Source organism: Musa acuminata, chromosome BXJ1-3 (assembly GCF_036884655.1).
Source record: "Musa acuminata AAA Group cultivar baxijiao chromosome BXJ1-3, Cavendish_Baxijiao_AAA, whole genome shotgun sequence".
NCBI lineage: Eukaryota > Viridiplantae > Streptophyta > Magnoliopsida > Zingiberales > Musaceae > Musa > Musa acuminata.
In genome coordinates this window covers 5,471,228-5,498,338 of record NC_088329.1, presented here as the reverse complement: position 1 = coordinate 5,498,338, position 27,111 = coordinate 5,471,228, and the positions used below count along the sequence as shown (strand labels likewise).

General features: G+C 36.9%; 2 protein-coding genes across 4 annotated transcripts in view; both read left to right on the top strand.

The window, feature by feature from the left end:
- The window catches only part of LOC135618652 (uncharacterized), a 28,750-nt gene extending 4,558 nt beyond the window's left edge, over positions 1 to 24,192 (top strand). Inside the window, exons 3-19 of one of the 3 annotated variants that reach the window (XM_065119719.1) lie at positions 2,545 to 2,732; positions 2,848 to 2,955; positions 3,063 to 3,127; positions 4,025 to 4,130; positions 7,361 to 7,444; positions 10,045 to 10,191; positions 11,243 to 11,371; positions 14,962 to 15,029; positions 19,797 to 19,830; positions 19,913 to 19,997; positions 20,305 to 20,372; positions 20,445 to 20,558; positions 20,676 to 20,711; positions 20,814 to 20,900; positions 23,304 to 23,395; positions 23,515 to 23,608; positions 23,735 to 24,192. In XM_065119719.1, coding sequence (XP_064975791.1) covers positions 2,545 to 2,732; positions 2,848 to 2,955; positions 3,063 to 3,127; positions 4,025 to 4,130; positions 7,361 to 7,444; positions 10,045 to 10,191; positions 11,243 to 11,371; positions 14,962 to 15,029; positions 19,797 to 19,830; positions 19,913 to 19,997; positions 20,305 to 20,372; positions 20,445 to 20,558; positions 20,676 to 20,711; positions 20,814 to 20,900; positions 23,304 to 23,395; positions 23,515 to 23,608; positions 23,735 to 23,737 — 1,508 coding nt within the window. In that variant the 3' untranslated portion in view covers positions 23,738 to 24,192. Of the gene's footprint in view, positions 1 to 2,544; positions 2,733 to 2,847; positions 2,956 to 3,037; positions 3,128 to 4,024; positions 4,131 to 7,360; positions 7,445 to 10,044; positions 10,192 to 11,242; positions 11,372 to 14,961; positions 15,030 to 19,796; positions 19,831 to 19,912; positions 19,998 to 20,304; positions 20,373 to 20,444; positions 20,559 to 20,675; positions 20,712 to 20,813; positions 20,901 to 23,303; positions 23,396 to 23,514; positions 23,618 to 23,734 lie in introns of those variants that run through there. The other 2 variants (XM_065119730.1, XM_065119716.1) reach the window with 2 other exon arrangements.
- Positions 24,193 to 25,552: 1,360 nt separating this feature from the next.
- Positions 25,553 to 27,095, top strand: LOC135618647 (coniferyl alcohol acyltransferase-like). Its single transcript, XM_065119709.1, has one exon. The coding sequence runs from the start codon at positions 25,662 to 25,664 to the stop codon at positions 27,033 to 27,035; it is 1,374 nt and encodes a 457-aa protein (XP_064975781.1). The 5' UTR covers positions 25,553 to 25,661; the 3' UTR covers positions 27,036 to 27,095.
- The last annotated feature ends 16 nt before the right edge of the window (positions 27,096 to 27,111 follow it).

Below are 27,111 nucleotides of genomic sequence, written 5' to 3'. Positions count from 1 at the left end.
AGTTCTTGCTTTACAGGTTGTATTTTATTCTCTTTGGTGTCTGTAAAATGACCATTAGCACATACCTTGTTTTACTTTTTAACGTTATTTTTTCAAATTCTTTAAAATGGTTATGCATATTTTTTGTTTAGTCTGATTGATGATTTCACAACTTGTGTTCAATACACATTGTGTAACCTTATGCACATTGTGTCATACATTTTTACTTGTAAAATATATCATGAAACAATCATAGTAAGATGTAGAACTTTATAACATGAATATGAACGGAGCCTTTCCAATTTCTACACTTTCTACCATGAACAAAGCCTATCTAATTTCGACTCAATTTTTATGTAACAATAATCACAACTAAATTCTTTACTACTAATTTTATGTTCTTAAAAAGAAAAAGAAATCTGTTCACTTCAATGTTCTAAGATTTATAATTATGCTGTTGGTTAAGGTTGACAAGTTTTGTAAGAAAGTAATACTAAGTGTGCCTGTCGCTTGGATGACTGCTAATGCTTCTCCTGTGACCATGTATGTCTGGTTGGATGAATAACCCATCCCAAGCAACATTTGACTGGGGATTTCTCGATATGACCAAATGCTCCAAGGTTCCACAAGAAATTGAATGGGCTTGTAGGATAGAGCTGAATGATTGATCACTAGTTGTACTCGTAACCTGTGGTTTCATTTCCAAAAAAAATACTAACAATTATTATTTTTTAAAGGGGAGTGGGACTGAGTCTGATATTTCCCTAATAAAATATTTTTAGTTAAATCTGATCTCCTTCAGTAGTTGTACGTAAACTTTTCCTTGGATGTTTGCTATTTTGGGTTATATTTATCGATGTTTCCAATATGGCCCCGTATTGTTCGGTATGAGCTGTATTTACCGGTTTGAAAGTTTACCGCTATGCGAACAATACGTTTGGTTCAGGGCTTTTACCATCCGATACAGGCCTTGTATCGCTCAGTGCTGGTCCTGTACTATACAGTGCCTTTCTTTTGTTTTTACAGCCTTTTTTCATGTTTTTACTAAAACTTGGTAAGTACCGGCGTGCTAACACTCAGTTCACCATTATGATACCAATCTGAGCCTTGACCAGTACAGATACACAAAATTGGTAATCCTGATATTTTTACATGCTTCTATTAGATATTAAAATTTCCAGTGGAAGTTATGCAGTTTGTTCTATTTGGCATGTAGTTTTGATAGATCATGTTTAATGGATATAGTTTCCTTCAAGATTCTTAGGATATATTATGAAGTCTAGGTTTTTCTTTGTGAAACTCCTATGAATCTAATTTCCATAATTTGAGTCATAAGAGGTAGCTCTTTCACATGGTATAAGATAGCCTTTTGCTCATTAATCCTTCACATATTAAGTATTTAATAGGATCCAATCAGTGGCTATGGAGTGCTCTTTTATGTTGTTCTTTGAACAAAAAAATAATAAGATAATATTCTCTGGCACTTAAAAGGAAGTTCAAGCATCAAAAACGTAATTATCACTCAGTGCTAGAATCTCTTAGATCATGCTTTAAATTGCACGATCACATATCTTACGTTTCTTGGCCATATATAGGTTAGATATCATTAGCAAAGATTGCTATACAAACATAACAAAGCATACCAATGAATATGATATGATGTTTGTATGGACTATGGAGTTCCATGCCATGGGAAACTATAGAACCTTAGCAAAATAATATGTTGTCTTATATGTGCCATATGGGTGAATCAGAAATCCCCAAGGATTTTAATTTCGAATGATACTTCTCGTATCGGGCGGTACGTACCAGTCCACTAGTAGACTGGTACGCGGACTGCCCACTACCGGGCGGTACCATCAATTGAGGTTGTTTCTCCTCGTTGCTGCCCGAAATCAATCAGTAATAGTTGATTTCGATCGTCGTCGCCCACTACCAGGCGGTATTAGCCGAGGGAGAAGGAAGAAGAGGGAGAAGAAAAGGGAGAACCTAGAGATCCGGCGCCACTCTTCCTCGACGATCCTGATCCGTCGCCGCCCTCCCTCGTCGGACGCCGCAGATGAGATGTCACCTCCTCCTCGTCTGAGGCGACGAGGCCTCGGCGTCATCAGCGACTTCTCCTCATTTGCGCGGGGAGAAGAAACGAGGCGATGTCGCCTTTTTTTTATTTTGTAACTTTATTGTTATTATTATTATTATTATTATAATATATATATATATATATATATATATATATATATACCAATTGGTACACACATACCGTATCATACCGAACTGAGCTCGAAACGTCGGTATGGTACAAAATTACGTACCTTCGAAATCTCTACTCTAAAATTCCTGTTATATAAGTCGTTTGAAGAAAAAATAAAAAACAAGTATTTTTTTCTCATTTTGTGCCAATAAAAAAGCATGTACTCATAAGTATCACAAGAGTTAACAGTTATGGTTTTTTATTTACTATATGGATTCTTATCTTTGCACTTTTGCTTCAGAATTCATGGAAAAAGATATAATTAAGAAAAACACAATCTTTTTCATTTTTAACCATTTGTACTTTATTTTCAGAAGCAGAAAAAGTTCCTGAAGTTGTTTCCCGAGTTCCTGGTTCATCTAAGATATCAGAACTGGAGGAAAAAGCTGGATGTTCCTTTGATGTTTTAATCTGTGGTGGTACACTAGGGATGTTTATTGCTACAGCACTTGTTACCAGAGGTCTCCATGTTGCAATAATTGAGAGAAACCTGATCAAAGGGGTACTACCGTAACCTACATAAAGGGAGACCTTGATGATAGTTACAACAGTTTATATGTCAATCTAGTGCTATCTCTTGATGTTAAGCAAACAAGATTATTTTTATTATTTTTCAGAGAGAACAGGAGTGGAATATTTCAAGAAAAGAGCTCCTAGAACTTGTAGAAGTTGGCATTCTCACAAAAGAAGAAATTGAACATATTATTGCTGTCAAATTTAATCCAGTGAGTTCTTGATATTTGTTTCTGGCTGCCTGTTAATAAGGAATATTTCAATTATATACACACATACAATTAATGGTTTAAGTCATCTTTTTTTGCTCAACCTGCAGAACAGATGTGGTTTCGAGAAGAAAGGTGACATTTGGGTTGAGGATATTCTTAATCTTGGAGTTTCGTGAGTTAGTGTACTGAAATTTATTGTTTCACCATACTAGATCGTATATATACATACCAAGTAGGGATTTTGTGATGGTTACTCGATGCATATGTGAATGTGATATTTAAGAATGTCATAACATTTTTTCCACTTCACTGTAACTAAGAAATGTCTTGATCTAACCTACTATTTATTTTAACTCAATTAATCACATTGAAATAAGAATAATTTCAACTTCCATTATGCTTAAGCTAATGGACCTTCCATTATGATATAATGGACCTTCCATTATATCATCATTTTCATGCTTCTTATGCTTAAGCTAAAATTCGTGGCAATTTTTCTTGATTTACGGAATCGAAAGTGGAAACTGCAATGTCAGTTGGAGATGTGAGAAATTCTATATAGATCAGACAACTATCTTATAAAGAGATGGACCCTCATTTGAGCCTTGAATGTTTCAAAACTTTATACTGGTACACATCAAATACGTATAATCATCATGTAACTTTACAGAAGAAATTGTATGATGTCCATCTTGATAGAAGCAGTACATTAGATCCCATTTTTTACAGACAAGTAAAATTCATACCTTGATGCATGCAAAACTAAGATATCTATTAGTTCAATGGCAAATGGTGTACAAGAGGGAAAGGGTTGTATTCGAGAATACAGTTCAATAAATAAATTTTTTTCCCACAATATGTGCATGTGGCATGAGGTCACATTCCTATGATTGACTTTTAAAACCAAAATAAGTCTAATATTTTATCCTCAATACTTCAATAGTATGATGCCTTTCATGATTGGATTTTCCCTCCTATCAAGGGTCCTGAAAGAACATCATATCTAATCTAATATTTTGTCAGTCAAGAACATCAGACTATAATACTCATTATCATTTTATGGTTGCAGGCCAGCTAATCTTGTGGAGACTGTGAAGAGACGCTTTATTTCCTTAGGTGGAAAAGTTTTTGAAGCCAAAGTTGTCTCTAGCATACACATCTATGATGATGCTGCCGTAAGTCAATCACCTCGCTTATTTTCTGCTTATGTTCATTTGAGATTAAATTCCAAGTATACTTCTCAATTTACTAAGCTAGGTCACTGTTGCCGTGTGTGTATTTTCACTTCTGTTTATAGATAAATATTCTGTCACTTATTATTGGGTCATGAAATGTTCTTGAAAGAAGACTGGATATGGCCTATAATTACCATGAAGATAGGACAAATTGACACAGGACTAGATATTTGAATGAGCTTCTAGGAATAGGAGTTTTTTGAAGTTGAAAGTAACAGGAAATCTGGGCAAAAAAATTGTTCAGATCTGACTTAGGATTCTATTGTATTTGGAGCTAATAGGAACAACACATGGATTTCTGTTGTTTTTATTTTCTATCTTTTTAGAAAATAAAGGCTTAAAAAATCTGAATTTGGAACAATGAAAAGCACTGGAACTTTCTACCTGCTACAAAGTTGATTTGAAGATAAAGGATCAAACAATTGAAAGACAGCAACACAGCTTTTTGCTTGAATAGTTTGGCTTTGACATTAATCATCAGAGTAGGCTTTTTCTGTCCTTACCGTGGGTTATGCATAAAATAACAAGGAAAAATGCTGAAATACAAGCAATTATTTATTGTTTTAATAAATATGGTAAAATAATGAAATTAAATATTGCAAAGAAGATACAAAATGCAGCATAGCTAATGAAACCACTTGGTGCTAGCTTTACTATTGAAAATGGCCTTGTTCACATTTCCCTTTTGTGCATCACATGCAAGAGAAGAAATATCATTCCATTTATATATAAAAATCTCAACATATAGTTGCATAAGATCAATGATTTCAATAGGCGTTTGGGCGCTCGTCTAGGCGCTCGGGCAAGGCGAGGCGAGGCCCAAGCGCCTTGCATCATTTCTAGGCAGCGCGCTTCAAAGAGGCGTCGCCTGGGCGCTCGCCCGAGCCCAGGCACTGGGCGCTTCGGGCGAGCGCCCGGGTTAAACCAGGCGACTGAACCAGCATTTTAGGTCTGGTTCGGTCTCCGGTGCTTTAGTTGGTTCAATGGAACCAACTAAAGCACTGATATCAGCCTTCCTCTCGCGACTTCCCAACCCTAACCCTGCTCGTTGTTGTCGCCCTCGCTGTCGTTGCCACTATCGTCGCTCGCCGCTGCCGTTGTCGCGGAACCAACTAAAGCACTGATATCAGCCTTCCTCTCGCGACTTCCCAACCCTAACCCTGCTCGTTGTTGTCGCCCTCGCTGTCGTTGCCACTATCGTCGCTCGCCGCTGTTGTTGTCGCTGCTCCCGCTCCCGCTACTCACTGTTACCGCTATCACTGCTCGCTGCTACCGTTGCCACTATTGTCGCTCGTCGCTCCCGCTCCCGTTGTTGCTGTCGCTGCTCACCGCTACCGCTACTGTTGCCACTATCACTGCTCATCGCTCCCGCTCCTTCTCCCATTGCTCGCTGCAACCACTGCCGCTATCGCTGCTATTGTCGTCGCTCGCCGCTATCATCGCTCGCCGCTTCCGCTGCCATTGCCACTTCTCGTTGCTACCACTACCGTTGCCACTGTCGCCGCTCGCCTCTCCCGCTCCCGTTACCGTTGCTCGCTGCTACCTCTTCTCACATCGACTCAATAGTATATTGTTAACACTTAACAGTATATTAATAGTATACTATTAACCAGGGTTTGCCGTACCGAGCCGTACCGCCCGTACCGGGCGGTACGTACCGGTCCGACAAGTTGTCGGTACGTGGACCGCCCTGTACCGGTCCGCACTGTAGCAGTGCTACAGTAACACTGTAGCGCACTATAGCAGTGCTACAGTGTTCGGTACACCGAGGTGTACCGGTCGGTACACCCGTACCGTACCGTACCAAGCACGAGTCGAAACGCCGGTACGGTACGGTACGGTACGGCGAACCTTGCTATTAACTGTATACTAGTAACAATATTTTTATTTATTTATTAGATTAATAATATATTATTTTGATTTTAATACTGCTAATTTTTATTTATTTAAAATTATTGTTATTGTTTTGAATTTTGAGATTTTTTGTTAATGTGATATTGTGATTTTGTAAGATTTTTTAATTTAATATCATATTTTTATTTAAATAATTATATTTATTAATTATATTATATATTTTTATATTTTAGCGTCTCGCTTCGCTTGGGCAAGCACCTGGGCGAGCGCCTAGCGCCTCGGGCGTTTTTGGACCTTGGCACTTTTTGACGCCTAGCGCTTTTTAAATTACTGCATAAGATAATAGAAATCAATTACTGCCGTCAGCCTTTGTTTGTAAGTCTGTAGGGCTTTTTGCATCAAAGATAAAGAAAAAGGATATACTCAAGCCTACAATGCTTTAGCTGGCGAAGACTGATTTCATAATGATGTGTCATTTCTGTGTTTTGAATATTTTTGGATGCCTCTGTTGTTGCCTTTTCTTTTATGGTCTCTTTATCAAGTTGACCAATAGTAGTCAATTAACAAATTAGTATGGTGAAAATGAATTTTTATCCTGTTTTAATTGGCTTGGTATTTTGTCCATATGTTTTTGGCATCTAAAATTCTATATATACCTGAAAGTATGGGTTCCCCAAAAAAATCATCTCCATGTTGTTTCTTCAAATAAGTTTTTAAAGTTACATAGTCATAGTCTTCTTGAACCAGCAATTCAATCAATGTTGTTCTTATCCCAGGTGTACAAAAGAGAACACTATAAATAAATAAGATACCAAGTTTGATTTGAACTTTCTATTCTTCCCCAACCCTAATGGACTTTATCTATGAATAAAAAATTTTGAGATGCACATCTTTGCTGCAAGATAACCAAGAGGAACTAGGGCTGTGTTAAACTGCTGCAGTATGATATGAGTAATGGCTTCGTAAAGTTCCCATCGTCCTTTCCTTGACAAATTTGTTTTGTTCCTTGGCTCTTATGTTATATACAAAATTTTATTTCTGCTAGTAGTTTGACCACATCAAATTATGGTAGAGCTTTACGTGTTTCTTGTCTTCAAAATCTTTCAGAAGCCTAAATCATGTGTTTGGAAAAAGTATTGAGATTCTTAACTTTTTCAATTTCAACATTCTTTTTTTTGCCTTACGTCATGCATTTGTTATAAAATTCTAGCGATCTATTTATTTGTTTCTCTACTTTTGTTGTTCTTCGCTACATTTTTAAGGTGCAGTATCATGCTGTATTAGATGCTAATAATTAATATGTTTATATTTCTTAGATTGTGCAACTGACAAATGGTGAAAGTTTGTCATCTCATCTTATTATTGATTCAATGGGCAATTTTTCTCCAATAGTGAAACAGGTAAGTCAATATTTTGGTGCAGTATCATGCTGTAGTACACTAGTACTTACTATTTCTGCGTAACCCAATCCCTATTTGCCAATGTTTGACTCTAAGGCCAAGAAATCTGCTTAGTTCAGTTCAGTCTTACATACTACATAGATCAGGTATTATATCAGACTCGCTCTGGGATTATAAACTGTGGATGTAAAGGCCATTCAAAGTCTTTCTATTATACAGTTTTGCACTTTAGGGTAATAAACAACATCTCTGGTTTAAATTTTCTCTACCAGAACTTACTACATAAAGACTATTAGCTATATCAAAATCATCTTTTCAACTGAAGATATCACATATCCATCTTTTGTTATTGATCGACCAACTATCGTAGTTATTTTTACCAGAATTCCAATAATTCAAGTCTTACATAAATCAGAATTAGTAACTGAGAGTGTGAACCTAGATCCATCTGCTGATCCAGCATGATTTTCCTTTTTGTGGTAGTAGTCACTGCATTGAATACAGCATGTTGCGGCTTTTCTAGTGATTGTATTCATAAATTTACAAAGCTTTTTATAGACTTTTTAATGTATTCTTGACATATGACTCATAATATGTTTTGGAAAGTAAAGACATATTCTGATTCACAATTGAGGCAAAAGAAATGTGAAGGCAGAGCTTAATAAAGGTTATTGGGCTCTAAATCGACAGGTATTAGACAATAACATAGTATAATACGTTACTTTATGGGACAACCGAAGAGTTATTCCATTAGTAGACCGAGATTTTTACTCCTTTATATTTTATTCAACAATTTTGATAAGTCCAAAGATGTATCCAGATTATCTGGTCATGGAAAGAGTTTTGATTTCTCTAAGACATACCTTTTTAGAGGCATAACATACACAAGATCCTATTTACTCATTTGATTAACGAAAGCTTCAAGATAGAAAAGAAAAGGAATGGAAGGAACAAATTTGAAACTAAATTATATTTGGATATTTGAACACTAGCTGGAATTTTCTACCCATTAAGTCAACTCAATTATGTCCAGTTGTCCACTACTATGGACATTATTTAAACACTAGCTGAATTAAGTCAACAAGAAACTAATCTTGTGTTGTTAATGGCTGATCTTGCTGATGTGACTTAATACAAGTCCTAACATTGGTTAAAAATCTGATCAAATTGACTGTTTCTATCATTCTGAAGCCACACTGGTACAGTGTAGTATAAATATATACTGGTACTTTGAGCAATATCTCAATATTTTTCTCAACAGAATATTGAAGTATACCATACCTACTCACATATTTTGTAGTTCACCAGTCAGCCAGTGTCCAGTATATACTCATAAGCCCTTGTATGTTAGGATTCAATATCATGATTCATGTTCTTGGTCTTGTAGTCTCAGACCTCACATGTGAAAAGGTTCCATAAATGATTCAAACACCTTGTCATTTAGCTTCTGTTTTGTGCATTAAGTAAAAATTCATATGTTTTGTATGATAAGTTCCCTATTCCTCTCCTTCATAGATGTGTTATATGTTAAGGACCTAACCACCAACATCATTATTAATTTTCTCAATTAACTAAGACATATTACAAAAGATCATTAAGTTATGGTGCCTTGAACTTAGTAGCTCTGCATCTGATAACTTTAAACCTGATGTCTTGAGACTTTGTGGCACGAAATTTGAGACAATCCATTTTCAGTATGCAAATCTTCAAATCTATCCTTGCCCTACATTGGAGATCCTCTACTAATTAACATGGCATCCTCTACTAATTAACATGGCAAGATCACTGGTGGCTCAGAATTTGATAATTTTGAACTTGTTGTCCTGAAACTTTGTGACTTGAAATTTGAGACAATTAATTTTCAGTATACCTCTAAATCTTAAAATCTATCCTTAAACTACATTGGAGATCCTCTAGTAAGTAACTTGGCAAGATCATTGGTATCAATTTTCAAAATAAAAATTTTAATAGATTGAACATTTTCAAAGATTGGTTAATGCACCAATGCAATTAGGTGAATTAATTTAGACTTTTTAGGCAACTGGTGACTTAATTCAGATTAGGTTTTAGTAGAGTCAGAGAAAGGCCATATGAAGAATTTTTAAGAAACAATAAGAATTTTCTTCAAATATAAAAAGAAGAAACACTAGAAAAGGAATTGATAGCTCTCAGATTTGCCACTATGGTTCCTTTACATAGTTTGGTTGTGGGAAACGATCCATATAGCTGATGAGTAAAATGGCATGTTGAATTTATTGGAACTAGTGATGTTGTCTTTGTTCTGCAATATACACAATAGCTTTTAGTCATGTAAGAAGGACCTAGAAAAGCTGTGGTCAGGGAAAGAGTTGATCTATGTCCAACTACTTAAAAGCAGGAACACCGGTACGTTGAGTTGAATGGATGTTGGACTTGGAAAAGTTTCTAGGTGTGATGACACTAGAAATGGAAAAGAAAGGAAGATTCAACATAAAACAAAACTCATAATACTCAAACTTATGGTGTGCATACAACTTGATATATTATATTTAGAGTCTAAATTCTTCCTGTATCAAACTTTTATAGGTTTTTTGAATATCTAATTGTCTCGCTTTTTTCAGATAAGATCTTGCAGAAAGCCAGATGGTGTATGTCTTGTAGTTGGTTCTTGCTCACGTGGTTTCAGTGAGAACACATCAAGTGATATCATTTTTAGCAGCTCATCTGTGAAGAAGGTTCAAGAGACCCCGCTGCAATACTTTTGGGAGGTAATTCAGTTTAGGCTAACTAAAAGTAAAAAGGGTAAAGTTGTGATTATAATTTAGAAATTAAACTGTTTGGCTTAGTTCAATTACAGAGTAATGCTGCCTGCAGCCAAAGTTCTTAAACTAATTTCTATAGGAGCTTACTACTTAGAGGCCCCTTCTTACTATTCACAATCCCCTTCCTATTCAGAACCCCTTAAAAAATTAATAAAATAATATTATACTATTTACGGCCTCTTTAATTCTTCTTTTATCCTTCACTTTTTCCTTTTTTCCTTCCCCACAGTCCTTACTTGCACACCCTACTATCACCAGCTCTCTCCACCACTCGTGCACCCTACCGGACAATTTGCAAAGGTCTGAAATATGATATTTTCTGGGTTAATGCAACTGACTTAGAATATAGTGTCTTCTAGGCTATTGCAGAATGTATATAACCCAAAAAATATTAAATTATTATAACAAATGTCAGAAACTATTTCTCACCTCTTCCTCTTTGATATTTAATTTGTACCATTTCATCATCTATCTTTTTTTTTCGTCATTTTACATCATCTCCAGCGATTAATAAGAGGAGGAGAAGAAAAAGAAGGAAAAAAAGGAAATAAATGAGGGTTGTAGGTAAGGATTGAAAAGATTTTATTGAAATTAAGTTATAAGTTGAGGATATATACGTCTATTTATAAAGAGATAACTTAGGAATATTCAAAGTTCTTAACATGGGATTGAATAACAAAAAAAGGGTTGCAAATAGTAATCTTCTTTTTATATTCATAGGAATTACAATATACAATTCTGGTCATCTTTGAAGTGCTTTAACAACTTATTTGTGTCATATGCTGATGTTACCTGCTTCTCCTGTAGCTCACTAAAATTTTGTTCTATGGAAGTTGAAATATAAATTATAGTTACATAACAGCCATATAACAATACTGAAGTTGGATATAGAGATAATACAAAAAATATATTTAAAGGTCTTGCTTAGATTTCTTGTCGATTCTATAGAAGTATGCTTTACCTGAACACTTATTTATCTTAACTTAAATGTTTGTAGGCTTTTCCTGCCGGCACTGGTCCTACAGACCGGACTACTTATATGTTCACTTATGTTGAAGCAAAACCTGGGTCCCCGAAATTGGAACACCTTTTAGAGGACTATTGGGATCTTTTGCCTTCTTATCAGGTTAGTACAAAGTAACAATGAACCACACACAATGAGCAGGGTTTATGAAATATAGTGCATTGTGTACCATACTTCAACTCTATGACTATATCCATATAAGATGAAGAATCAGTCTCTAAATTGACTGTAAAATAGAGTTGGTTTATTCCAAAAATCAATAAAAAAATGCTATAGATAGAGAACCATAATGAAAAATCATCATTTCCATGAAATAGGAACATATAAATGAAAGCAACTTTGAAGCGCTTTTTGCAGGACAAGGAATGAAATTTCTGGTACCAGATCCATACTGGTTGATTACCAGACTAGTACAGGTCCACTCCATGTCTGCATGCCAACACACTGTATGACGACAAATTCCATTATATCGTGGTACAGTTCTGTTGGAAATGGGGGAGAAAGAAGCAAGAAGGCAGAACAAGAAAGGAGTAGGAGCAAGAGGAGGCAGTGGAGGAAGAGGAGCAGGAGAAGATTAAGTACTAAAGATGAGGTGGACAATGGGTGATATGTAAAGGAAAACTGGTTTGCAAGGAGTCATGAGCCCTAAAAGATTCTGGTTTTCGGGCCTTTTAAAATGAAAAATCTGCCATTAATTAATTGGATCACCCAAAATGAGACGATCAGCATCTTGGTTTATGCCCATACCAGTAAATACCAAATGGTATGGACTGATCTGGGTGAAATTGAGTTCTCTGCTAGAAGGTACAAAATAGTCACTACCTTTAATGAATTGAGAGAACAAAAAGATCTAGCCTAGGCTTTGTCTTTAGTTTTGTTTGTTGGGATCTAGAAGTCACTCATTTTGTTACACTCTTTATATTTGAATTCACATGTAGCTAAATACTTGCTAGAATTTTGGTCATGAAAATACTGTAAAGTGTAAAGTGCTTAATGTTGGATCAGAATGTCACTAAGGAGGGGTAAAGGGTTCAATTAGTGCATTAAAAAAAATCTTTTTTGCTTAGTAATTAATGAGACAATAAATAATGGGTGCAGTGTAAAATGTAAAGGGAAGTAGAAACTGGATTTGCAACTTTTGTAGTGATTTGGAACACTGGCCTTGGTCCACCCTCTAGTCTCCTTGACTCCTTGAAGCTGCCTGTTCCACAAGTAGGACCTCCTTCGGGTGAAGATCAGACTTATGGACTTTTCCTTTTTCTAGGGATCAAGGAGAAACAGCTGTTACAGTCGCACTTATAAATTAATGCTACTCTTGATTTCAATTTTCACTCTTAAAATGAACACCTAAAGCCAATGGGTAAGTGCCTGTTTCAAGTTTTAATGATCAAGCACAAAATCAAAGGAATGTCTAAGCTTGCACACAGAAGTTTTATCACTAAAAAGTTTTCTTATTCCAAGCCCTCTTTAAACTAGGTTTTTGAGTGCTACATAAAGGCAAATCCTTATCAACAGTTAGAAAAATTGAAAAACAAGATCCAACGGCTAGCAGGCAGTGCCATCACGAGGCTTGGCAGTACTACTGCTAGTGCGACATTGAAAAAGGCTACCTGACAATACTGCTGCCATCCAAGTGGTTTTTAAACCTAGCCCAAACTAGACTGAGAGACCTGTTTCAAGCCTGCTAACTGCTAACTGCTAAGTATGAATTTAAATGCAACATTATTTTAGTATTTTGGTGCTACATATGCAGCCCTGAAAAGGATAAATATGTGCAGTTTAACTGGATACCATTAGACACAATCATTTTTGCACAAGTTATTGTAAGCAAAACTGATGGTTTGATATCTTTTAATATCTTCCATGTTGTAGAGTGTGGAGTTGCTTGGTCCTTAACAGGTTTGAACTTTGAAGTCCTTTCACTTACTAAGCTTTTCTCTTTCATTGCTATATTTCACTAGATGTGATAATTATCAACACAATTTGTCAATAGAGTTAATCATCATCACATAATACCTCTTCAAGGTTTTTCGCCAAGCTCAACTAGTGATGCCTCCTCTTCATTTTTTTCACTTCTGTTGCCATTCTCTAGCTACCTCTCCTTGATCAACCCCACTAACTAAAACTTCCTAAAGATAGAAAAACAATCCAACAATATATTCTGAACACTCTCCCATCCTACCTTTTCTCTTTCTTCAATCTCTAGCTGATGAGAGCTACCCCAGGCCTGCACTGTCCTCAAATAGTTACTGGTCAGATGCAAGATGATGTGCAAGCTTCCAGCAGCATTTTTTTTTCCTCTATTAGCTGTCCACTCTAAGCCACAAATCTTGTTCAGCTTTTACCTAAACTTACCATCAAATGCAACTGAAGCAAGTTTTGTTCATATCAAACAAGCCCCAGAATAAACAAGACAAATCCCTCCTGCATCTAATTTGTTTCTTTTGAAACTCTTGAATCACTGAATATTTTCCTTCCAAAATACCCTTGAACAGCTTAAAGCATCACACAACGGTCATTTGTCAACAAGCCGATAAGTTACTCAAAAGGAAACAATGAGGATCTATATCCTAGCACCTGTAGGATTTCAGGGACATATTATAAACAAATCAGATTAGTTCCTTCGTGTTTATTATAATGTTATATTGGTTTCTTTTTCTTCGTGGCCTCAGTTATTTTCTTGGCTTGTGAGGCTATTGTTGCTCAAAAATTGCTCAAAAATAGGCTATTGTTGCTTTATCTTTTCAGTTATTCGTTGTGTTGCATCTAATTAGTTAGTTTAGCTTAGCTGCTTTGCATGTCATATTTAGGCATCTTTAGTAGCATCTGCATGGTTTTCCCAATATCTTAACAATGTAATTTGACTTTCTGCATTCTTTCTATAACTCAAGATTAGTAAAGGCTTGTGTTGGTAAGTGTATCTCCCTATAATGGATGATTTAAGTGATTTAATCTAGGATCGATATTGACTGAAAGATGATGTGATTTACTCTTCAGTTCTAAAAGAAGGTACTCGACCACATTGATTTGATGATCAACTCTTGAAATTTTGACAAGAAAAGAATTAAATTTTCTAGAAATCCTTGCTTGTTCAAAAAGATCATCCCAAATAAAAGGTCATGATTTTAGTGTCAGATGTTCTGTCGTTCAAAATTACTCAAAATATCTGGAACTTTATTTATACTTTTAATATTATTAGATCAAGACAAATATATTCGATCTTATATTTACATAATTATGATGGATTTTGCAAGTGGTAAGTGGTAAAGGTGGGATTTGATCCCAGAACAATAATCTTTACCAGCTAAGTTAGCAACTTCATTAAGATGCATTTTGGGTTACTCCAGTATACAATGACATTCTTGGAATAAATTTGTGTATGGGTAAGGAGCTTCCCACTTTGTAGTTGGCCTATAAGCACTTGAGAGGCTTATTGGTCACTTGAATTGTTTGTACCATTGTAGTATGTATGAAAACAGTCCCAAGAACTTGACTTCTGAATCCTATGTATGAATGATAGCTCAACTGGTAAGTTTTTCATCTCAATAAAAAAGAAGTTAAAAAATCGTATTCACTTTAAATTCCGTTCTATTATCAGCCCTAAAAGCATACTGCTTATAGTAACAAATTTCAGCTTAACTCTCTTCAAAAGGAATAAATAATTGACATGCATAATGATATTTTTGCTGAAGGGCGTACCTCTTGAGGAATTGGAAATACTAAGAGTAATATTTGGGATCTTCCCTACTTATCGTGACAGGTAGATGATCAAAATGACATTTATATGTTTGTTGGCACTTATTAGTAAGGATTTCTCTATATTCTTGGGCCTCGTCTTTTTTCTTTGAAGTGCACTCATGATAATTTTAATCATCTGTCTATTCTAATTGATTATGTGGTTTTGACATCATAATATGAGATTATGAGGAACTTGAGTTTCTATGTTATTTCCCCCATCACTCCAAATCAGAATATTCCCATGACCTTGGGCTTTTTGCTGTATCTTAATCTCCCAAAGCAAATTAGTGAATATGTTGGATCCTTACAATCATCACAGTATGTACTATGTATATATTTTCTTTTTCATCACGTTCACCAGGTTTTTCTGTTCTAGTTAGAACTTCGTGATTATAGTCCCTTGGCAGCTCTTTTATTGTCTGCTTCAGTTTAATCTTGGGTTATTCAAGAGGATTTCTAATGTACTTCAGCCTCCTTGAACAAATTATGAATCCTAGAGTACTTTTAGAACTTAGAAGTGTAATCAGCTAATTATGCTGCTATCTGTCTTAGAAGCAAAATTTCTTCTAATGTTCAAAAGACATTCCTTGTGAATGCTTGGACTAAGCAATTTTCTTATGTTGTCAAGGAGATGATGCCCCAAAAGTAAGCAAGTACACTAGGAATACTTCATCTGCTATCTGTCATTATGATTGTTGATTTGTTGTTATGATTATTACTTTATTAGTATTGCTGACTTGCTACTATGTTATCATGTACTATGGCTATCTGTAAATTTTATATATCTAGCTAAATTAAGTGCATTTTACCAAGGAATATCATTTTCTTTTTATGGTTTCTTGTTACCTTTTTTGTCTCATTATTCTTAATTGATGCTACCTTGAAACCACTCACAGAAGCAATTATTATTTTTCTGATCAATCAGAGTATTGAAGGATGCTGAATAATAAAACTTGCCTTCTCATTCATCACTTTTCTCCACAATAACAATGTACAGTATGTCTGTTACCAGAGCATTGTGTGGATAGCAGAGGAAGGAGGTCAATGTATTTGTTCTATGAATGATTTTCCCTTTTTTCTCTCTTTAATCTTTTGAAATGCTCAGATTAATGCTAATTAACTTAGCAATGACAAAGTGGAATTGCGAAGATGTTGTGTGCAATCTAAAGTTGAGTAGAAAGTCACTTCTAATTCCTAGAAGGTTTATTGAAGAATGATCCCTTGTGCACACACATGCGGATGCGTGCGTGCTGTTACATAAGAAACGCTGATTAAGCCCATCCATTTTATTTCGTCACTGAAATGAAATTAACCAAGGTACATGGGGCCTCTCAAAAGTGGAAGCACAGAGGGAAATGTAGTTAAAAAGGGGATAGGAAATTACAAGGAACAGAGCAGGTAACTTTACAAAAGCCGTCAGTCTTTTCAGAATCTTTCCCTTGAGATAGCCAAAGTTTCCAAGATGTTTGAAGGAGACCTAGCTCTCAAGGAATTTTCTTTCATCAGCCCTCCTTCCATATTTTCCAATAGATGGCACAAAAGTGACAGTCCCATCCAATTTGAGAAACCCTTTTTTTTATCTTGGTAAATTTTTAATCTCACAAGCTTGATTGTTGTGTTAAGAATGGTGCCTTGTGCTGGAATGCAAAAGGATTGGAGTGTATATCTTGGCCATTACTCTTGGATGAAATGTTCAATTAATCAAACACTAATGCCTGTTCCTTTAGCATGAGTACCTTTAGAGAAGTATCTGTACCATTTATATTTGGTATGAATCTCATGCAGGCAATCAGTACCTTCTATAATACAAAAGCCCTTTAGAAAGTTGTCCTCTCTCCAACCCCACACATTGAGATTCATCACTGATAAGCTAGTTGTGCAACTGCAAATGTAATGATTCTACTTCCTAATTACAGTTACTACAAGTTACAACACAAGTAGAAATTTAAGCTTTAGCAGAAAAATTATGGTTTTATTCATCAAGGCTAAAAGGTGACTGATTAACTTGCGATTTGGACATTCCTCTGGGGTTTCTTTGTTTTTTATATTAACCCGATGGATTACATATTATCTTAAGCTCCAATTTCTCTGGAGCTTTTTGTGTTCTTAGATTAATCTAATTTTTTAAGGGGGAGACATAAATTATTCAGGTCCAACAAGGTGCCTGTATTCCAGTACTAAGGGTCTCGTGAGACCTTTTCTAGGTTTGATACCCAAAGAGTAGAAAGAATGTGAATAATATCTACGTGATAAAATGCAACCATCACTGTCAGATTAGCTGTCATCCATTAATCTTGTTCAAGATAGCCATATCACGCTAATTTTTTTTATGCTGATGGTAATAAAGCCTTGGACTCTATATTTGATTACAGTTGCTTCATATTGAGATGGGGCCTAAAAGGGTGCTTTGACTGGTTTTGCAGAAGATGAATAGTTTGCCTTTTTGCTCAGTATTAATGTACTTTATTTGTATCTTGTCAGTTCCTATCCCTAGACAACCCTCAAGTGTTGAACATAAACTTGACCTGTTACAGAATATTAATGATCTAAAACCTCGAATCTCTGTCAACTAATCAAGGAACTCAATTTCAGGTACTGGATTCATACCAGTTCAGGCCAGGACTGGTATGGGTCCAATACGTGCCAACTTAACAATGGACCGATATGGATCCAATACGTGCCAACATATCGACACACAATGTGCTGGCATGTAATGGCAGTATGAAATTTGGCTGAAAACTTAAAAATCTATTTTAGTGTTACTTCTTAACTTTTCATGACAAATATGAACAATATTGATAACACTAAAATGATTTTAGTCTAGATTATATAAATACCAAATCAAAACATATATTGGACATGGATAAAAAGTAGTATAAAAGAAAATTGAACCTTTGCAGCCAGAAACGATCCTCATGTTGTGTGATCCGTATCTTGAGTAGCATGAGTGAGATACTGCTCCTTGAGCTATGCTCAAGTCCATGAGACTGACTGCCTTGGCCACCATTGTCGATGGACATACTGTAGTTGATATTGCTACTACATCCACGAACTTCACAGAGCATGAATTATGATGGAGTCCTGGCTGAAACTATTTCTTACCAATTGCATCCAACAGATCAATTGACTGTGAAGCTCAACCCTTTCCCTTGTTGTGATAGTTGAATGTATCACTATGTCCTGTCTTGGCCTTTGGAAGACTGACTATCCGAAATCTGGCTGTTAAGACTCGAGCCTGATGGGCTAACTAGCCTATCAACTTCGTTTGGTCTAATCCACTGACCAAATTGCTTAAGCTGAAGTTGATAGTAGTACACTCATCAGACCCTTATAAGTCAATCTTAATTCTGTCCACTTTCGATGTGAGACTAATCAAGGGTGTTACAATCATCCCCACTCAAAGGCTTGACGTCCTCGTCAAGCCCCAACATAACCCAGATCAAACCCTAGCATAGTGCATGTGAGGCGTAGCCCAGTGGTGGCTCCACGCCATGACGAGTCCTCTGACTCCGTCTACGGGTAGCCCTTTCCTACTCGAGCCCCCTCACCATGCCCAAATGCTAGGTCGGCTCTGATACCAAATGTTAAGACTCGAGCCTGATGGGCTAACTAGCCTATCAACTTCGTTTGGTCTAATCCACTGACCAAATTACTTAAGCTGAAGTTGATAGTAATACACTCATCAGACCCTTATAAGTCAATCTTAATTCTGCCCACTTTCGATGTGGGACTAATCAGGGGTGTTACACTGGCCACATCCTAATATTGGATGCATCTCTTTCTCATATTGATCCGTACCTTGTGACCCTATTGTTCCTCTTCCTTTCGTATTGCCGCGGTACTTAAACGAGAGGGGTGTGGGAGGTCTCTTGCCTCATCAGTAGAGTCATTTAAGTTCTCTGCTATGTGAACCCAATCGAGCATTGGATCCAAATCATCACTAGAGTATCGGGAGTCAAAATGAATCGATCTGGCTTGGGTCTTTATTTTCTTTTCTATCTCAATACAACGCATCCATGGATGCATGTTGTATTGGAGATACACTAACTTCTCCAATCCTCTGTACTCCAAGCATCTGTATGAAAGCCAGTTATGGATCTAGCTAGATTGCAAAGATCTAGCCTCTATCCTTGTAACTAGCCTAGATTATCCTAGATCTATGCAACTAATAATCTTGGTCTTCAGTTCTTATAAATGCTCCATCATCCATATTGCATAGTACCCAATGCTTGAGGATTATTCAAGAAGTAATTTTGATGTTATTGAAGTTTGAACTTTCTAGTGGCTTTACTGATATAGGATGTTAACTATTGCAGCTTATTATATGAAAAAGATAAAGCCAAATCTTGTTAGCTATGAAACTGGATTTGAGCCCGGCATAGCAAAATTAGCACTCCATATTCCAGAATCTGAATGTATGTATGTATGTATAAATTTGGTTTTATGAGGTAAACATAGGCAGACCCTATTTGAAAATACAATTGCATTGTTGCATTTTCTTTTCCGGAGACGATCAATGCATGTTCTTTGATCAAGTTCCTACATATGATGATTTTTAGGACAATATCTAAAACTAGATCTACCATCGTATATGCCTATATGGTATGATAGATGATGTATATTATGTATATTAGTTTCCTTTTAACAAATTGGTAACTAAGCCTTTGAACATTTTATCTATTGAGATGCAAAATGGTCTATCATATAGTCTGTGACTACGAATTTCTTAACCTTTTTCAAATTGAAGTATGCCAATTTTCTCTAACATCTATCTCCTTCGTGGTTACAGCCCTCTGCCTGCAGCTTTTGATCGCATCTTACAGGTTTTTTATTTTGCTTGTGGTTCTATCTAGTAAGGAAATTTCTTAATTAGATTAATCCATGTTCACCAGTAGTTCTGTGCAGGTTGGTGATGCCAGTGGTATTCAATCACCAGTATCTTTTGGTGGTTTTGGGAGTATGACTAGACACCTAAACCGGTTGTCAACTGGTATGAATGGCTAGAAACACACAAGCTGTGCATCTTAGAAACTTTCAATTTGGATTTTTTTTTCTGTATCAGCTATATACAATTAGGGAATAGAGTTTGTGCTCAAGTACTATATCCCGTTATGCATGATTTTGTCAGTTCTTATTGGAGCTTAAATTAATAGTCATAATAAAAGAATTACTATCAGATTTTATTTTTCTGTTTTTAGCTTCGTAATATTATATGCTGTACTGCTCTTGTTTGCTGTATCGTATAATAGAAAAGACCACAATCTGAAATTCTTCCCCCTTTTTTTTTTGGAGATTAGGTATATATGAAGCAGTAAAGGGAAACTTTATTGATGCATATAGTTTGAGCTTGATAAACCCTTACATGGTTAGTATTATCCTTCATTTTATATGTCAATTTCATATTCTTGGACCTGGCCTTCACTAAAAAGCATTGCAGCCCAACTTAAGTGCATCATGGTTATTTCAACGAGCAATGTCAGCAAGGGTGCATACTGAGGTTTCATCAACTTTTATTAACGAACTTTTATATTTCAATTTCCAAGCTATGCAGGTAAACTAATATTTCTTGAATATATATATATATATATATATCCAAAAAGAGAAATGAATTCTTCATATTATTTTATATTTCAATATTTTTAATGATGTCTCAATCGTATTTCATCAGAAGCTTGGGAATACTGTGATTAGGCCTTTCCTACAGGTTAGTGCAGTATGTTTTAATTGTTATATTCTTTATTTTGCTATCTTAAACCAAGATAAATGAACAGAAGACTGATATAATTGGTATATTTTACTTCTGTAGGATGTGATACAATTTGAACCCCTTGTAAGGACCTTGGTTTCTGTGATGATAAACCAACCTCAGATCTTGCCATCAATATTTAAGCAGGTGAATTTCATTTCGCTTATGTCAAGATTGTGTCGTCTCATTTACTCATTTTGCTGCCTTGTTGTGAAGTGGAATATTGTCTATCAGGGTGAATTTCTTTCTGATAGAATATCATATCTCCATGTGAATGACAGGTCCATGGATATTACATGACAAAGTATTCTACCTACTGATAACAAATAATTAGGGGAGGCAGATCTCAATATTAGTGTTGGTGATTTTCAAGGATCATCATGTTTGTCTACACTATGACATAGGCAATGTTTTGAATTGCAAAATCATGACAGAGGAAGCCAGTATTTAACCTAGATTACACAGTTGAAGATTGTGCTACTAATGATTCCATTAAGCATTAACTGTTAATAAAGAGAAATTGTAAGCTTTCTGTGCACTCTAAAAAGGATACCAACTAGAAACCAAGCTAAGGATGCAAGCCACAATGAGTTGAATCTTTTGTATTGGATAATTCAATGAATCATGGCTGCACTGTAAATGACAAACATACTACTGCAGGTGGTGTTAGTGTTTTGTTTCTTCATTAACATTCTTCTTAGTTTCTAAGTTCTAACAACCAATAAAAATTGAATTAAATGATGAAAGTATGACCTATATCTACAATAGATCTTTATGGATCTATGCTGGGTATATGCGGATCTAGGATAGATCTACATGAATCTATATTAATATATGAAAATCTAGTGTAGATCTACATGGTTCTAAGTCTAGTTGCATGAATCTAAGCTAATGTACATATTTGTAGGTTGGATCCATGTGTATCTAGATCAAACCCATGCAAAATCTTACCACAGTTTATGCTATTAGAGGTTGGATTTTCGTAGATCTCCATACTTTCTATATCACCTTGTATCATTACTCAACTGATTGAATTTAATATTTTTCGTTTCAAGACATGTCAATCTTATCACTTGTACCATCTTTTATAAATTTTATTGCTCCATGTAATTTTTATTTTAGGAGTTGAAGAATTTGGTTTGCACACCACTCTCCCTTACTACATCTCGCAAACATCATACTGTGTTACATGGTTCGTCTTATCAATCCGTACCGGTGTACCGACCAGCTATGGTATGGTATGTACCGAGTTATATCGAATCATACCAAGCATACCGACATATAGCACATGAGGGTGTACCAATGTACCACCCGTACTGGTCCTCTATCGGACCAGTGCATATCACCCATACCAAGCGGTACGTCGTAGTTTGACGAACCTTGCTTGGTTATCAAATAGGGGAGAGTACTTCATCATTTAGGAGATTAACTACTTCCAAAACATTTAAGGCATTAAAAAGACAACAATCAAACTTGATAACATGGAAATTCTTTCATAGCTTTTCCCTTATGTTTTATCTAGTGGAATTGAATTTCAATTCCGTAAAGTTGTTATTCTTGATCTGACCTTTTGATCTGGACACTCAGATATTATCCGTTGGCTGATATTTCTTATAGGAGGCCTTGATATAATCTGTATGCATTGAGTACTGAGCTAGAGGGCAGTAATTTGGATTTTAATACTGTAAATGTTAATGCCATAATTTCTACAATATCATTCTACTTAGGCTAGATATTCATCATGTGGTAAATCACTTCTGATTTTTTTTTTCGATTTGCTTCTTAGTTATTTTATATTTCATTTCCAATTGAAGTTTCATCAAGAATCAGACTAATTGTATTTTGTTCCATAGAAGTTATTCTCCAGAAGTTTTTTATAGAATAATATTATTTTACAGGTGGCAGTTGTGTGAAGTTGATCGTTTGTGAGTAGAGATGAGTTTCAGCTGCTAGTTTTGCAAATCGCTTGAAATATGCTATTGTTTTTGTAGCTTCTCTAGTGTTAATGGTGTCAAATAGAGTCGAGCTTTTACAACTACTTTGATTTGGACAAGCCAGCTGTTGGACGTGAATTTCAATAACTAACTACCTGAACCTTGTAGGGGTAAATACATTAGTTTCAAAAAGAGGTGATTCAACAGAGCTATTCAGGGATTAGGTTTATGGGAGAATCCAATTGTCCAACTGCTATCATAGCTGGAACTTGGGAATTGATTGGGAAATTTCGATCATAAAACGTTGGTAGATCTAAAAGAAGTGCTGTTATAGAGCTACACAAAGGAGCTAACTAGTGACCTTGTGACTTGAGAGTTGATTAACTAATCTTCTTGTGGATCAGCATCAGCATCATGACTTTTGTGTATGTTCTCAATTTCAGTGATCAAAATGATGGGAATGCTGGAAATTGTATGTGCAAGTTTCACAATATGCTATCTCGCTGGCTAGCTATTACTGTTGTCTTGGTTGGGTTCTTTATAATTGTCTATACTGTATTAGGAAATAGCTAATCTAGTTCTGGTAATGCTTTTTTGACTCATGTTTTTTCTGCAGGTCGGATTACATGTGATACTTGACTGGTCCGTCCATTTTGTTATGCTCGGCTACTACACATTTCTTTCAAGCTACATCGATCCTGCTGTAAGGTAGAGTCCGTTATGGTCTAAATTCATAACAGTTTAGTGCCAGCTACCAGTTTTGTTCTTTACCACATTAACACCTTCCTAAATTCAACTTCCTGATATCTTGATACATTTTCTACAAGGCCATGGATTAATTACCTTCCTGAAAGGAAGAAATACGAATGGACTCGACATCTAGAAGCGTGGAAATATGGATCTGGTTTAGACTACAAACAGGTGGAGTAAATGGCTCCCTAATTTTTCTTTCTTGTGATTATAGTGGTCAATTTCTTGCCCATTGTTTAAGATGTGTCTCAACTGATATATTGCGCGGTGTCACAACCCATCTGTTTCATATATCAGTGAGTCTTGGCATCTCACATTGATAAGAATCAAGAGGATTGGGCTCATCTGTTGAGGTCAACAACAAATCTCGTGTTAAGGCTTTATCTCAACCATTTGGATGATTTGGTGGACTTGCACACAATTTCGTTCTCTGCCTGCTTTCCTCAGCACCCAACAACATTACGAAGCTATTGAGTCTTGAGTAGTCAGCACCAGAAACAAGCTTTCAAGCTTAAGCAGAAGCTATCTGGCCTTTTGGTTTCAGTAAAATTATTGACCCGTAGCAAGTAGCTATTTTTTTGGATAAAAAAAAAGAATGGACAAGTCGAAGTGTGCAAGAGAAAACAATTTGATTGATATACCTAATGAGCAGCAATTTGATTGCTTTGACCATTTTGATCGTTTTAACCATATAGTAAAAAGACTATGTAGCAATTTATGATTGCTAATGATATGGTTAATTAGGTTGGCTTCTATGTTTGAAAGATTTGCAATTTTAGGTACTCCTAATTAGGTTGATTTGTATGGTTGTAAGCAAAATTTATAATTTCATGTACCAATGTTTACTGGTTAGGCTTCGGATAAGTAGAGTACTGATCCGATATATTGAGTGCCGATACATGCTGAATTTAAAAATAAAAATAAAAATATTGAGAAAATTTTACTAGATATATGGTTTTTATCATAATACCCACTTGTGCCAAATTGTATCAATCTTGTGTTGGATATTTACTATAGGGCTAATTACATATTATCCCCTTACAATTGGATCTCTTTAGCATATTGATTTTTATTAAAAATTTTGTATTAGAATCCTTATAATTATGAAAGTGAAATATCTAGTTCCATTTATCCTTACATCGTCGGTTTTATCGACGGAAGCACGAAAACAATAGACAAAAAGATAATTTCAACATTTTAGTTATTTTTTTTGTGGTGGCGGACGATAGCGCTATTGGGGTCACGGGTGATTATTGTAGATGAGGAGGGTGTAGATGAGGAGGGAGAAGCGATGAGAGTTGAAGTGACAATGCAAATACTGACAGTTTGCATCTACGTTAAACTCGCTTTGCATCTACACGTCGGTCGACGCAGTTGTTGAGCGACGCCAACGCAGATGTAGAGCGTCAACACCTGCATCGTCGTCTCACCTCTCACCGTCGCTCTCCCTTTGCATCCACAACAATCACTCGCGACCTCTAGTAGCGCTATCATCCATCACTATCGAAACGTAACAGAAATATCAAAATTATCTTTTTTGTTTATCGTTTTCATGCTTTAATTTTTTTAAATCTAAATATCAGAATGCTAAAGAGGTATAACTATAAGAGAGCTAATATGTAATTAGCTCTTTATCGGATAATATTAGGTCTCGTATCACCCGTATCATTAGTTTAGTCTAATGAGTTGGCAGGTCACATGTCTGATCAATAAATATCATTCCTACTGAATCGTGCTGAACGGAATTACAAAATGTCATATGTATAGATTTGTTTATAACAAACTGACCATTTCGTCCATGTACAGCCTGCTCGATTAGCACGAACTGTTGACTTCCAGCTCAAGACTGCTAAGTCTTGACCGGCATGTAAATAAAAAACATGGCCAAATCTCTCGGTAGCGTCTGGTTAGCTTCTATACCCAAATAACTATGACCAACTAATCCTAGTCCACTTAGTTAATGACCTCGTTAGATTAAGATAATAAGTAGATCTCAAGTTGAGATGGTTAGGAGCATCTTCCGAAGTCAACGAGCCCTTTGATCATAGAAAAATGGTAGAACAGAATTACGACGAACAAGTTTTTCGTAAATGTGTCCACTCTACAGCACTTCAATAAGTGTATAAACCTCTCAGGGAGGTCTCCCTTCCCCACAGGATAACAACCCATTAGACGTATTCGTCTTCATCTTTCTTGGTTCTATTTGCAGTAGCTCCCACTAAAAATGTTCTCCAATCTCCGAATGAGAGTCGCCAGCAGAAGCCTCGTCAAAGCTTCCCATCCTTCCGTCGTAACTAATCATGTCCTCCCAGTTTCCAATCTCGATCTTTTTCCCAACGACTTCCAAGTCACATTATGTTCCATCTATCCAAGACATACGACGGGGGACTTCGCTTCCGTTGCTGACGCTCTCCGCACATGCCTCCCTGCGTTCCTCGATCACTACCACCCGTTCACTGGCCGGATCGTGACGAACCCGGAGACGGGCTTGCCTGAGGTCCACTGCAATAACGAAGGAGCGGAGCTTGTCGTGGCATATTCCGACGTCCCATTGGCTCACGTCGACTTCCACGACACCGACGGCTCGCTGAACCAAATAGTGCTCCCCTTTGCTCACGATGTCCCTCTGTCCGTGCAGGCTGTGGAATTTGCCTGCGGTGGCTTCTCCATCTCGTGGGGCACCAACCACCTCCTCGTCGATGGCTACAGCATTTGCATGCTCGCCACGCATTTGTGTGAGCTCGTCCGGACCGGCAAGCTCTCTGTTTCCCCCAACCATGACCGCTCCTTGTTCCTTCCCCGTGTGCCACGTACCTACAGCCCTGCGTTGGCCCGCTCGTTCGTGCCATACACCTCGGACAACCTGTTCAACGTGCTCAACTGCGAGGGCAACGTCAGGCGCTTGTACTACATCGAAGCGGGCAACATCGACCGCCTGCGCGAGTCATCAAGCAAGGCGGGCCGCAGGGCAACCCGCATGGAGGCGGTGTCCGCGTACATATGGAAACTATTCGCCGGAATTGTGGAAGACGCGGGCGACACCTGCTGCCGCATGGCATGGCTCGTCGAGGGGCGAAGCAGGCTCAAGGAGATAAGTGACATGCAAAACTACATCGGGAACACAGCGACTTTCGCCACGAAGGAGGCGAGCACCGAGGAGTTGGGGAGCGGCAGTCTTTCGCAAATCGCTCGGGTGGTGTCGGCGTCGATACGTGAGGTGGCGAAGAAGGAGCATTTCCAAGAAATGGTGGATTGGATGGAAGAGCACAAGAGGGAAGGGAGATGGGTGGAGAGGGTAAGTGTCGGGCTTGGGAGCCCTGCGGTGGTGTTGACTTCGTTCCACAACTTTGGGGTGGACTTGGACTTCGGGTTGGGGCGACCGGTGCTGGTGATGCCCGTCGTACCGAAGGGAAGGCTCTGTAGCGCTTTTCTTCAGGTTGTAGGGAGTCCCAAGGGCGACGGCTCATGGAACGTGAGCGCGCTCATGTGGCCGAAGCTGGCTAAAGCGCTCGAGTTGGATGGTCTCTTCAAGCCCATCACTTCTCGGTATCTTGGTTTGGTCACACCCACGGCTCCTCGTCCTGTCAGCAAACTCTAAGATTAGACCATCTCATGTCCAATAAACTTGAAAATAAAGATGGCTTTTTTCTTTCGTTTCCTTATGTTGCCAAAAT